The sequence below is a fragment of the Musa acuminata genome, chromosome BXJ1-8, assembly GCF_036884655.1.
Source record: "Musa acuminata AAA Group cultivar baxijiao chromosome BXJ1-8, Cavendish_Baxijiao_AAA, whole genome shotgun sequence".
NCBI lineage: Eukaryota > Viridiplantae > Streptophyta > Magnoliopsida > Zingiberales > Musaceae > Musa > Musa acuminata.
Window position 1 is genome coordinate 2,124,088 of NC_088334.1, and position 13,746 is coordinate 2,137,833.

At 41.8% G+C, this 13,746-nt stretch overlaps 3 protein-coding genes across 4 annotated transcripts; 2 read left to right on the top strand and 1 right to left on the bottom strand.

Moving 5' to 3' along the window:
- Positions 1–558: 558 nt before the first annotated feature.
- Positions 559–7,178, top strand: LOC135586055 (WEB family protein At2g38370-like). Of its 2 annotated transcripts, none has more exons than XM_065194632.1 (3): positions 559–1,056; positions 3,323–5,595; positions 5,941–7,178. In XM_065194632.1, exons 1-2 carry the CDS (start codon positions 742–744, stop codon positions 4,823–4,825), a joined length of 1,818 nt encoding a protein of 605 aa, XP_065050704.1. In that variant the 5' UTR covers positions 559–741; the 3' UTR covers positions 4,826–5,595; positions 5,941–7,178. The 2 variants fall into 2 exon arrangements, with proteins under 2 accessions (XP_065050704.1, XP_065050706.1); XM_065194634.1 differs by having other exon boundaries at positions 5,957–7,178.
- A 2,234-nt stretch (positions 7,179–9,412) lies between these two features.
- On the top strand, positions 9,413–11,350 carry LOC135588862 (uncharacterized). The gene has a single exon (XM_065081211.1). It carries the CDS (start codon positions 9,413–9,415, stop codon positions 11,348–11,350), a length of 1,938 nt encoding a protein of 645 aa, XP_064937283.1.
- A 729-nt stretch (positions 11,351–12,079) lies between these two features.
- LOC103993993 (dof zinc finger protein DOF3.7-like) lies at positions 12,080–13,442 on the bottom strand. Its single transcript, XM_009414242.3, has one exon. The coding sequence runs from the start codon at positions 13,261–13,263 to the stop codon at positions 12,217–12,219; it is 1,047 nt and encodes a 348-aa protein (XP_009412517.2). The 5' UTR covers positions 13,264–13,442; the 3' UTR covers positions 12,080–12,216.
- Between the last annotated feature and the right edge of the window lie 304 nt (positions 13,443–13,746).

The window sequence follows — 13,746 nt, forward strand, 5'->3', positions numbered from 1 at the left end:
TTGAAGGAAACAAATTTTAAAAATTAAGATTCGATCGTCGATAAATTTTGAATATATATATATATATATATATATATATATATATATATCAATATTTAGATAGAGAAAAGAAAGACGATAAATCGTGTTTAGTGGTGACTACAATTCCATTCAATTGGAGATTGTCAACTATCATTTCAAACTAATTAAATATAAAATAAAATTAAAATATGAATAATTGTATAGTGATTAATATCTTAAATTTAAAATCTATTGATCTAGCTTCAAATTTTTATAAAAATATTTTATTTTTTAAATCTAAAATTAGGTTTAAAAGAAATAAAGTTCATAATTAAAATTTTCAGTTGACAGATACCATTTGGTAACAAAGAATTAGTGATTTTTTTTTAGTAAATTGTTCACTTTCCTTTGTAATAAAGAATGAATATATATATATATATATATATATATATATATATATATATATATATATATATATATATATTCATATATATATATATATATATATTTGGAGGGCCAGTCTCGGCGCCTCGTGATGCGATCCCCTGCGCGATGCGGGAGTGGGAGTCACGGGATCGCTGTTGAGGCGTACTGTCACCACATGCTTCGTGCGTAACGCACCTTTTGCAGTATTACGCGATATCATATCCGCCGTCCACTCGTCACCCCTTTGGCTCATCTCCTTCGGCGATGCGGTACTCGGACGCCCGTGATTGATCTACTGTCATAATTGGACGGTCAATGTCAGTGCCGCATAGACGAAGTGTATCTCACCACCCTATCGGCCGCTCTTCCCTCCCTCCTCTTCCACTGCCATGCCATGTCTCCCGGGTTAGCGGTCTCCGCGAGGAGGGAACGATAATGAGGCTGCGACCTCTTCCTACTGCTGCCCCTGCTGCTGCGGGTTCCATGGAGGAGGCGGCGAAGAGGAGCGGGAGAGGGGAGGTCGACTTCTCGGCCCCGTTCAGGTCGGTGAAGGAGGCCGTCGACCGATTTGGTGGGAGCGCCACTCCGTGGAGGCCGCAGCCATGCCCTCAGTTTCTTCTTTCCCCTGAGGTAACACCGATTACTAGTCAAGTCTTCTACTCCATATTGTCAGTCCACAGTTCTCTTCTTCTCACTGGTCTTGTGATCCCCTGCCCTCTCTCTACTTTTACTCGCATTTGAAGTACGGTAGTGTAGGCCAATCGGTGGTGCGGGTACATCCGGTAGTGCTCCCCGTCAGTGGCACTAGGAACATGAATTAAACAGGTCGATTTGGTCGTATCGATGAATGTAGGTAAACAAGGTTAGTTGATTGATGAGCGGAATCGCAGGATTTGGGCATTATGATTGGAGTAACGGACGAGTGATTGTGACTTAGGAAAAAGAATATTGCTTTACTCAAGCTAATCTGGTTTCGCTCCTCAAAAAGAAAAAAAAAAGAAGAAAAAGAGAAATTGGTACATGGTTTCTGAAGAGTGATTTTAGAGAAGCATGGTTGTTCTGCATGTTTGCTTTATGAGAAATTGGTACCTGTGGCAACTCTACATTACTTGTTTTCTTACCTTGGCAAGGACAGTGTTGTTGCAGGTCAGCTGCAAGTAAATATATTAAGAAAATTGGTTCTTGGCATCTTGAGAACATAGAGGTTACTCAGGTTTGACGAAGGTATGACAAAATTCCTAGACTGATTTTGGTACAGTGATTGAATCTCATAAGAACTATTCGAGATAGCGAGGGTCTTAAGACTTCATGAGAAACTATTGTCTTCAAGATGTTCCTAAGGCAGGACAATCCAGGAATGTTGATACACTTTGTCAATAACTTGAAGCATCAAAGATGAGAGATATTGTGATACCTGATAATAATTAAGAATTTGATGTGAAAATCATTCATTATGTAAATAAGAAATGGAATATCATAAGAGGTCACTCGCACTTGAAAGCTGCTAATTTAAGACAGTCAAATGCATGGAACTTGAGGGAGAAAAAGGAGGACTGTGACCGAGGGTTTGGACAGAATACCCAGTTGACATGGAAAATGGAAAATATTTTCATGCACAGAAAATCGACAAGATATATGCCGAGCATAATTTTCTGTTTACCAGGGAGTGCGGCATGAATTACTTGACCGAGGGATTTTTTTTTTTCTTCCTAATTTCAACGAATAGTTAGTTTTAGGATCATATGTTTCTTCAAAAAATAGATTGGGTTTTGGGTTGATTGGTGTCCTTCATGTGTACGGGCCCACGTTGGTAGGCCAGTTGTGCTCGATTTCTTTCCCTAACAGTTAAATCGTCTGACTCACTTCAGTCAGAATATAAAGTTGTCAAGTTCTTCCTCCTAACAGTTACCAAACCATCTTATTCGATTCATTTGAAGTGTGAAGCAGTGATTAAAGACACCTTTGTACCCAGTATATGCACATACTCTTGCCAATACAGGGGTACAACTAACATGTGGCCCATCCTTAACCTCTTCTGTTTGTGGGTTTTCATAATATAATTTAGACGGAGTTCATACGAGAAAGGAGCTTTAACATTGACCTAAGTAGCTACGGTTATTTTAATTTTAGAGATACCAATATGATGGAAGCCATGTGTGAAGGAAAGCATGTGCGATTGCTCAGGCCATTGGCCAAGTGAGTGGGCTTTCTGGCATGGCCCTAGCTCCATCTGGGTTCTATGTGTGGCCGCCATCCTGCAGCCAAAGTTAACCTTGTTTGATTAAGTAAAAGTGACCAAAATCAGCTACCTCAATCTTGATTTTCAAACTAGATTATATTTATATTGGCTAAACAATTGGAAGTTTGTTAAGATTTTGGTGTCTTTTAAATCGAAAAATTGCTTTGTAATTATCATGCTGTGTTTTTTACTAAATTTTCCATATGATTGGATAAAGAAAGGTCACAAAAGTTCTCTTAGAAAGGCCAAATTTGGCAACTTCATGAGTTGATAACCTAAGGGATTACGTTCATGAGTTGATAACTTGAGGGATAACATTCATGAGTTGATAACTTCTTTTGCTTTGAAATTTTGCATGGTATGCAAATTTCAGCAATATGCAGGATAATGTAAATGAGTTGTTAATTTGCTGTTTCAATTAGGTGAACGGACTTTGTCTGAGGAGCATATGTTCTAGTTTACAGACTTTGAACTCCTTGGCTTCATGGATTATAGTTAGATCTTCTGGAAGAGACATTTTTGTTCATTCTTTGCTTTTCAGAGCTACTTCTAGATTTCCTTTTTCTTTTTATCACTAAAGACCCTCCATAACACCTTCATCCATAATTTCAATATTATGTAAGTTGGATTTCTGAAGAAAACTATGGTTGCTTTCAGGATGTTGAGCTTATGAAAATGGAAGAACAAACCATAAAGTTAGAGATGGATCTTTTTTTGAAGGAAAGAGAGACACTTAATGTGTTGAAAGAACTGGAAATGACTAAAAAAATAGCAGATGGCTTAAAATTACAACTACAGGGAGAAGCCTCCCAAGTCATTGATGATCCAGAGAAATATTCTTGTACGATGCTGATGCCTCCGAGTTTCAATACTCAAGAAAAGTGCTCCACCTATTCTAAGAACCACAAGGTGCCCGTAGATCAAATTTCTGATCAGAAGCAAACCCCAGTTTCGATTTTAAGGGAGTTGAAGCAGGCTAAGTTATACCTGAACAAGACCACAAGTGGTCTTGCTGGAACTCAGAGTTCAGTTGAATTGCTAAAAAGTGCAATAGAGGATGAGAAAAATTTTCTTAAGAAAACCCGTGAAAAGCTAAACTTAAATATTGTTAAAGTATCCTCCTTGGAACAAGACCTTAGTATAACATTGTCGCAAATAGCACAGATCAAAGATGCAAAAAGCAAAGATTCTCAAAGCCCTTCGGACATGTTGAGACATATGGAACAGCTCAAGTCTGAAACAGAGAAGTTTAGAAGAACTGCTGAGGCTGCCAAAATCGAAATTTCTAAGCTATCTGTTGGTATCCAACGGACAAAGTCTAGTATAAAGACTGCTGAGGTGAGGTTTGTTGCAGCAAAAAAGGTGGAGGCAGCAGCCAGATCTGCGGAGGCTGTAGCCCTCGCAGAAATTAAAGCTCAAACAGATGGCAAAGATACAGATGAGGCACTCCAAAATACCAACAAAATTGTTCTTACCATGGAGGAGTATGCCGTGCTGATCAAAAGAGCCCAAGAGGCTGATGAAAATTTGCAGAGGAAAATGGAAGCTGTCATGACTGATCTAGAAGAAGCACAGCAATCTAAGGTAGATCTACTGGAAAAGGTGGAGGAAACAAATGCAGATGTTGAAACCAGTAGAAAGGCACTACAGGAAGCCTTAAAGAAGGAGGAAGCTGCAACCAGTGGTAAGATCGCAGCTGAAGAAGCTCTTAGGAAATGGAGGTCCCAACATGATAGGATGCGGCGGTTGTCTCATCTAACCAACACCAAATTCAAGAACTCCTCGACTCCCCATCAAAGGCGCTCTTGGATTCTTGATGTAAATGGACTGAGTATGATAACAGCCGGATCAAGTAGCAATTCACATGGTTCCACCCTTTCGATCGGACAGATACTGAGCAGAAAGCTCACCGGCCGCGAGGAGCAAGATTCACGAGCACTTCAAATAATCAACGGAAAACCTAAGGTTTCTCTCCGCCAAATGCTAAGCAAAAGGGATGACTTCTTGTCTCCTCTAATGATCAATGATGGTGGCGTGCAGAAGCAGTTTTCGGCGAAGAGGAAGAAACTCAGAGTGCTGGTTCTCTCACTCTTCTTGGCAAAGCGAAAAAAGAAACAGCGCACGAGTTCTCCGGTCAGCTGCCACGGCAAGAATGTGTGATCATTCATTGCACTTTTAGCTTGTTTGACATTTTCACATGTTGATCCTTTTAATCTCACTGACAGTTTCGAGCTTAGCTTTGTCAGAATGATGGATTGGATTCTCTGTACATATGATATTTTTCCGGCAGTCGCTAATTCTCCCTGCAACATCGATGCTTTTGTGGACGTGATGACGGTGAAATGAATTCAGTGAACTACTACTGATCTAGCAATCGGTGAAGGTGGTGATGGAAATCCATTATTGGTGAGGATGCTATGAAACTACAGTTTCGGCATCAGTAATGGACTACCATCACCCACTTTCTCGATCTGAGGAGGATGCATTGTCATCGCTTACCTGTCGTGGAAAACGACATCCGGGCATCGAAAGATTTGGAGGAGCTTCCTGCCTGTCGCTCAACTCCAACGAGTCCCACGATGTCATCGTCAAGGCGTTCGAGCAAATGACACTGTAATCTGCTCATGGCCATTGGCGTTCGGCGTCGCCCCGGTCGCCATCTCGTGTCGTACAACAAGACTGGTAGCTCGGTGGCGGATACGTGGCAAGCTGTGATTTGTTGCAAAACACAGTCGAGGATCGCGGGAGCTTGATGCAACTAGAGCCGTCCGATTCACGAATCGTCGTCTATACGCTTTCTTTATATAGCACGGCCGCCGTATCTTTTCGCTTCGTTTCGTTTCGGCGGCGTACATTACGTCCGTCTCTCGTCGTTCACAGAAAGCCAAGCTCTCCGTTGCTTCTTGGTCGATTGGCCGGACGATCGAGAGGTACGCTATCTCTTCTCTACTCGAACGATGCTCTCTTTCATAGCTTTGGAGGGCAGCAGAAAATGGCCTCTTTTCTTTCCCATGGGTTTTTGTAGGGTTTCTGATCGTTTCAAGGATTGGGGGTTTGCCCTTTGATCTGAGTTCTTTGCTCCAAAATCGAAACTTTTTATTGTTGTTTGAGTTCGGAGTTGTCGATTTTGCGGGTGATGCTGTTTTGGAGTCGAGTCACTAGGGTTTTCGATAAGTGTTCTGAAGAAATTGCCTCCTTTTTGGCTTTCGAGATCAAGATGACGCGTAGAGCTGACTGACATTCTTTTTTCGTTCTTATCTTCGTTTGACAAACAGATGAAATTTTCGATAGGTGCTTCTCTGGGTGATCTGATTAGGAGCTTGGCATTGTGATTCTTTGGGTTCAATCCCCATTTTAATCGTGGAAAACAGCCTTCTATGATTCAACTTGAAGTATAGATCAGAAAGGATATTTATTCCTGTCAGGGCAGGTTTACAATTAGGTCAATTGACTCCGGAAGTTGGCCAGGACCCAAAGTTTCCACCTTTGAGAAAGTTAGGGCTTCTAAAGTTGATGAGAACGATGGTGGAGATGGAGTCTGTGATTAAGGTGGAAAGTGGTGGGCATAAAATTTATGGGCAGGCTCCCTTGATGGAAAACAATAGCCACTCAGAGGATCGAGACGAAGCATCTGTTGAACTCATTGGTAGAAGGGAAGTTTATCCTGCAACCCCGCCTCCAAACAGACAGAATTTGGGGTTTACGACCTCTTCTTACCAATCTGAGGAGCCTGACTCAATTTTGGGCTGCCAAACTCCAACAAAGAACATATTTGATCCGTTTGCGCCTGGGTCAGAAGAATTGGTTGTTGCCCCTAAGAAGAAGATAGTGAAGGGAAAAATGCAAATCCCTTCTCGACGGCAGCTGAACTTTGACGACTATCATTCTGATTCCTCTCGAAAAGATGCCGCCAAGGAAGATGAGGACCTCCTGGAGTCGGTTTTTCGATCGTTTCTTGAACTGATTGTTTCAAATCATATACAAGAAATATCTGCTGGGAAGTTGCCCTTTGGTGAATGCATCAGGACACCCATTTCATTACCTTGGCTAACAGGCATTGCAGGGACATGCCCCCCTGCACCTAGGAGACAACCAGGAAGATCGAGGCAATTCGGTCCTGAAATATGTCGAAAGCTTGACTTTGAGACCGACTCAAGTTGATCGCAGCAGCTCTCCCAGATGGAACTCTAGGTGGAGAGGTTTTCGTTATGTGTGTGTGTGTCACAATGACTGTGCAAAGCGTATTGTTTTGGTTTAACTTCTGTTTGTGCAGGCTGATGTGCTCCTTGTCGATGAATGAGCTGATCGATCTGATTTGTAACATCGATTCTGTAATGCGGAGCCTGGTTTTGTCCCTGCCAAGCTGAGAGAGGAAGTGAATGGTGTCATGTAACTTTAAAGTGGAATTATACATGTCCTTTAACAACAGAACCACTACAACTTTTGGTGGTAGTCAGATGTTCTGATCCTTGTGGATTTTTATTCTAATGGAGAAGCCATGCTTGGATTCTTAGTGTTGGTTTTTATGGTTGGGTGTGCTAACTGGTTGTTCATGTATGTGTTATTGTATGTAGTTGAAGCCAATGTGGTAGTCAGATGTTCATGTAATCCTTTTGTATTCTGAATTTTTTTCATAAATCTACTCCCCTCTAATAGCATTTTGTCAAAGACAGTAAACCAAACTCTCACATAATTTGTTCTTGTCATCAACTTTCAATCTTTAATTTTATGTGAAAATTTCAAAGCAAAATGATTGAGCAATCATTTATTTTAGGAGTACAAACTGATGGTAAAGGATCTTATGCCTCACATGCTTTTGTGTTTTTGTTGGTGCATTTCTTTCTCTAAATCGTGATAGTATCAAAGAACAAATGCATCAGCTATGGAATCATCATGTGCTTGATATGATTTTTGTTTTCCTGTCCCTATATATCATGTCACATATTGTCAAACGATTTTGAGAAGAATAATACCTCAACAACTTATAGTTTGCAAGCAGATACAAATAAAAGATATGTTCTTCCAATAACAACAACCAAACCACTCATAGGCCACTTGTTTTTGGTTCTCTTGTTGAAGTACATGTTAATTTGGTAGCTTATGGTTTCATTCATCCTTAATTAGAAAGCAGGTAGCCATTAAATCCAACTTCTCACCGTATCGACTCCTCAGGGGCGTCGCTCTCGCTTTCTTGTGCTCTCCGGCAAACAAAAAAGCGTTACCCTACAATCCACTGAAAGCAAGATCTTCTCCTCGCTTGCCATAATAATCGAAAGGTACGATCTTGATGCGCATCTCCCGGTTTACCGTCTCCTTGTGCGGTTGCAAAGGTCTGTCTTTTATTTGCTTTCTTTTCTTGTTCTTGATCCTATCGATTTTGAAGCGGTTTCTTGCTTGGTTCGCCATGCTCTGTTCCATTTCCCATCGCTTTTTCTAATTGCTTTGGGTGATACATGTCGACTGGTTCCCAAAGCTTTCAACCAAGACCATGAAATGTGTGTGAAGTTTTTGTATTTTTCTTATTCTTATGTTGGATTTGGTCCTTTTTTCTTGTTCTCGGGTTTCTATTTAGAACTTGTGAAATTGTTGGGAACCATTTCCAGATTGTGCTTTTCAAGAAGCAGAGTTCTGTTTATGATAACAGTGCTTTTTCATTTGCATTTTCAGAAAACTTTGCCTCATTAATTTGCAATTACATAAGGAAAATTTTATGGGGTATTGTAACTCAAAATTCTTTTGTTCTTCAAATTTTTAATATTTTAGTTAATCTTCTTCTTAAGATGACATTTCACTGTGTGTGTGTGTGTATATATATATATATATATATATATATATATATATATATATATATATATATATATATTATGCGCACGCATTAAATTGTAAGATCTGAACTGTTTGGTTTTGATGGTTTGTAAAATAAAAAATGTATATATTTGAAAAGTATGATCATTTGTTCCTTCAAATATGTATGGTGTTCCAGAATAATTTGGATAGGAGCATCTTAATTGTTCTTTATGTCTTTTGAAGCAATCGGTTTTCCTTTATTACTGTCAATGACCTGTGTGTATCTCTTGTTAACATCTTTTTGGAATAGCTTATTTAGTGTCGACAAGTTTTGGTTTGTGAGTCAGTGATAATATGTTCAGTAACAGGTTTTGCTTTTTCCGATAAAACATAATCAAAGCTGGTTTTGCTTTTTCTTCCTTATTTATTGATGCTACAATTCAGTAGAGTTTGATGTCATTTGGAAGCATACAGCTATTCTATTGCCTATGTTATTCGATTATGATAGGAAATAATTGGAATAAAATCCAATGAAGTGCGGGAAGTTACAAATTAGCAGCCTATGCTTTAATTAGTCAATATGGCCTCTGTTTGGTTTGTATCATTGAACAGACACTCTGTTTAACTCCTACTTGTATAAGATAAGTTCTTACTTCTGCATCATGTTTTAACTGAAAGTTTGAATAGGATCGTCAATTTGAATCGACTTTAAACAGTTTTGCTGAAATTACAGTTCATTTACTCAAATATATTTCTAGCATTTTTCGGTGTTGTGCTCCCATGAACTAAATAAATCATGTCTTGTTGAATAAGTTGATGCTGTAATTCATATCGTGACTAATTATTCGTAAGGAGCATCTTGTCGTTTGCTTGCTAGGTTTTCAGCTTATTCGGCACTTAATGTCCTGTTTACCTTGTTACAGAAGTCAAGGTAGAAGTCAGATCATATTTCTTCCTCAAATGAGTGAAGAGCTAGCTATGATTTCAGTAAATTCTGAGGATGATAAGAGAAAAGGAGTAGCAACAACAAATTCTACAGGAAAGCCACAAACCATAGCTTTACCATCTTCTTCAAAGAGCGATGAGAAGCTTCTTCCTCATTCAATGAGACCTTCTACTGGTTCCTGCCATGATTTCTGCAAATATGGAACTAAGCATGTTTATGATAAGGAAAAGAGAGTAGCAACAACAGCTTCAACAGGAAAGCCACATACCGTGGCTTTTCCACCTTCTTCAAAGAGCGACGAGAAGCTTCTTCCTCATTACATGAGACCTTCTACTGGTTCTTGCCATGATTTCTGCAAATATGGAATTAAGCATGTTTATGATGGAAAACACAGTCAATCAAATTTTATGACTCAACCACAAAGAAGGCAGACACTGCGGCTGAAGAAAAGTTCAGTTAATGCAAAAGATGAACTCACTAATAAGATTGAATTGATCGAGCAGACAGATCTGCCATCTGAGAAGATAATTCGGGTTCCGGATTCACCTACCAGTCCGGCAGGAGGATTGGCTCATGAATTCTCAGTCTTAGATCGTAATGCTGGATCGCAAGACCAAATAAATGATCCATCTCTTGATCATCCAGTTGCTGATAAAGATGAAAAAGCTTTTGATGATTCTGTGCCCGTTGCAGCTGAAGTGCAAGAATCAACTTATCGATCCAGTGGATTGTTTCTAGAACCTGTAACCGCGAGACTCGAAAGACAGAGAATGCAGAATGATGTTGCAAATGAAGAGCATGCGGCCGTGGCTCAGGTAGGAGGATCATGTGAGAAGCAGCCTGTTAGAATAAAGTTCATGTTTTCATCAGCAATTCAGAAAGGTGTTGCCTCTTCTGAGCATAAAAGTAGAGATCCATCAGAAGGATTGTCGGTGAAGCAAGGAAGCATCGAGTTGATAATTGCAACTCCCATCACTGATAACATTGCGTCTGCAGAGTACCAAACAGCCAATGGAGAAGACAAATCATATGATGAACTGATCGAGATCAAGATGAAGAGGCTTCCTGGATCATCTGATGGGCCGTCAAGCTTGACACCGAAGAATTACACCAGCAAAGCATCTGCTGAGTGCAGACCTGTCATTCGGGCAGAAGTATCATCCGAGGAAGTTTCGATCGAGAATCTAAAGACTCCAGCAATTCAGAAGAGCACAGCATCTGCTACCCATAAACCAACTGATCCAGCAAGATTGAAGAGTTTGAGCTCAGGTGACAAAACAAAGATAGAGGTGAACAAGATGAAGAATCAGAAAGGAAGCTTTGGTCTCAATGAGAGAAACATGATTGCAACCGAGTTCAATCCAGACAAGTTCTTGAAACAGAAGCTCAGGAAACACAAACCATGTCCAGATAGGAAAGGAGAAAGTGAGGAATGTGGTCCTAAAAGGAGTGGAGAGAATGAACCTAATTTGCACAGAGAAGTAACTCAGAGAACCTACAGAGGTGTTCCAGAAAGCACAGTAAAGAGTAGACTAAGAAGTACTAATGTCAACTCAGAAGATGGTGTTGTGACTCCTCACAAGTTAAACTTCAGCAGAGGCAAGATGATCAACCTTCACTCCGAAAACAATAGTCCAAAAAGACTTGGATTCAGGCAGGTCAAGATGATGGGTGGCAATCAGAATGCTGAAGGAAAACAGATGAGGAGCTCTATAAAGAGAGTGGAATCGGATGGCGCAGAGTCAGATACATCTCCAGGGGAGGCTACCAACATTGTTTTGAGACATCAAGATGTGCAGGATAAGAGAGACACACAAAGCTTGCTCAATCAAGTGATAAAGGAAACTGCAAGTAAGCTTCTTGAGGCCAGGAAGAGCAAAGTTAAGGCCTTAGCTGATGCTTTTGAGACTGTCATCAATCTTCAAGAAAGCCAAGTAGCTGCTCCCCACTAGTTGCAGTTGCCTGACAACCTTGCGATGCTTGGCTTTGTGTTCATGGATGCGATCACCCTATAATTATGCTTCTTGGATTAGTGAAAGGACTTCACTGGGAGGATCTTGGCACAAGTTTATGAAGCTATTTGGAGAGGAAGATACTTGAGAAAGTTGGATTTTCTTCAGGTTTCCTCTTTATCCTTTGAGCACTAGTTTGACTGTTCTGTGCTTATCCTATCCTATTACATGTTGATAACCCCAAACAATCTCTGAAATCGTGAGATTAATATCTGCATAATATCAATAAAAGATTTGCATTTTTAGTTATCGGATTCAATTATCGATTTGATGTGTTAAAGTTCAGAAATCATCTTTGCAATGCACTTTAGCATAGAAATGTTGAGCCAAATTTAGATGCCCTCTCTCTCTCTCTCTCTCTCTCTCTCTCTCTCTGTCTCTCTCTAAGATAAGGCTGCAGTGTTTTGGGTTGTGGGAGAATCCAATTCGCCTGCTGTGTACAGGCCACAACCCCCCTTCCAAAGGCTGCCATCTCCCTCTTTATCCCTCCGCTTTCCCACTGCACAACAACAAGAAGGAGATGTGAATCTGCGAGCACTCCCTCCCATCATATCTCCTCTCCTTTTCCCCCACTAATCTACTCTCTTCCAATGTCTGAATCATCGATTCGAATTCTCTGTGTCACAACCCAACACACTCTTCTTCCGAAGGAGACAAAGAAAGACGATATGCCATCCAATGCCTAATCGATCAACACATCCCGAAGCACACAAACAGACACGCATTTTAAGCCCACTACAACACAAGAAAAAGTAGAACCCTCCATCACCAAAAGCCTAAACACAAATGCTAGGAGCTGAATCCTCTTAGTGGAATACTGCACCATTGGGAGTTGGTAGATCGGACCACGCCAAAGCCTGATTCCAGTAGCCGAATTCGCCAACGGGGTGTGGGATGGGGTCCATCATGCTAGGAGTCGTAGAAGTAGTAACCATACCAGCACTGGTCATCATGGAGGTGACCGAGGAGCAAGAAGAATCGAAGCTGCCGACACTGTTCATCGCTGTCTCCAACTGCTCATTGTAGTAATTGGAGGAGGATTTGAACCTTCGGTACATGTCTTGGATTTCTGAGATCGGCATGTCACCTAACGCTATGTTGTTGCTTTGCTGCTGCTGCTGCTGCGAGTAGCTGTTGCTGTTCCTCCATAGGGAAGCACCCAAGCCGAGCTGACCCTGCAGACAGTCCAAGCTTGGGGCGTGTGCGTTTAGCGTGCCTCCTGTCGCGCCGAGCAACTGCCTATCCTCCTTGAGTCTGCCGGAGTTGAGGTTAAGATTGGGCGTAGAATTGAGGCTAGGGTTAGGGTTCTGGATGGTGGTGGCGGACCTCAAAAGGTCCATCAGGTGGGAAGTATGTGGTGAAGCCCACAGTATGGAGCTCCTCGACAGCTCGGTCTCCAGCCCGGCCGTCAGGGCCGACCTCAGAAGGAGGTCGGACGACGCCGGCTTCGCCTTGGTGGCGCCTGCCGACTTACCGCCAGCCCCGGCCGCGGCAATGGCGGGCGCCGCCTTGGTCTTGCGGCACCCACCGCCGATAGGGACGTTGCGGAGGGCGCCACCCTTGGTCCAGTACCGGCGGCAGGTCTTGCAGAAGTGGCGCGGCTGGGTGAGGTTGTAGTTGTTGTAGTAGCAGAACTTGGTGTTGGTGGAGTCGCACCGCGGGCACCGGAGGTTCTGCTGCTGCTGCTGCTGCTTCTCGGCAGTGGCCGACGACAGCGACGACGTCGACGACGACTGCGACTGAGAGGATACGGAAGAGACGGGAGAGGCCGAGGAGGAGGGGTGGATCAGAAGGCCTCCAGCATGAGATAGCTTCCTCTCCTCCACGCTTCCACCTAGCAATCCTTGGATCATCTTTACTCCTTGCAGAGGAGAAGGCCAAGCAAAAGCGAAGGGAGGGAAACAGGAAATCTACTCGCTTTGAGAGGATTCAAACCTAAGAAAAGTTGGCGATGGGAGAGTATGGCATGAAGAGATAGGAAGGGGAATCGGCTTTGGAGAGTTCTCAGATGTCGAATGCAGGGAAGTGAGCAAAGGAGCAGCGGAGGGGTTATATAGGCAAAAGCAAGTTTTGGTGGGCATGGACTTAAAGTAAAATATTATTAGCTGCAATAATGACTATCTATCTATCTATCCATCACCTTAGATCACACTCAATAATTTACTGCAGCAAATCTTTGTGGTAACAATGATGGAATGGGTAAAAAGATTAAATGGGTGCATCAGATGTTTGCAGAAAACCAAAAATACTTGTGTGTCAGTGATGCAAATGGTTCAGCTTTGAGGATGTGGAGATCTTAGTCAAAGACAACATGGAAGCACTAATTATTGAGGTTG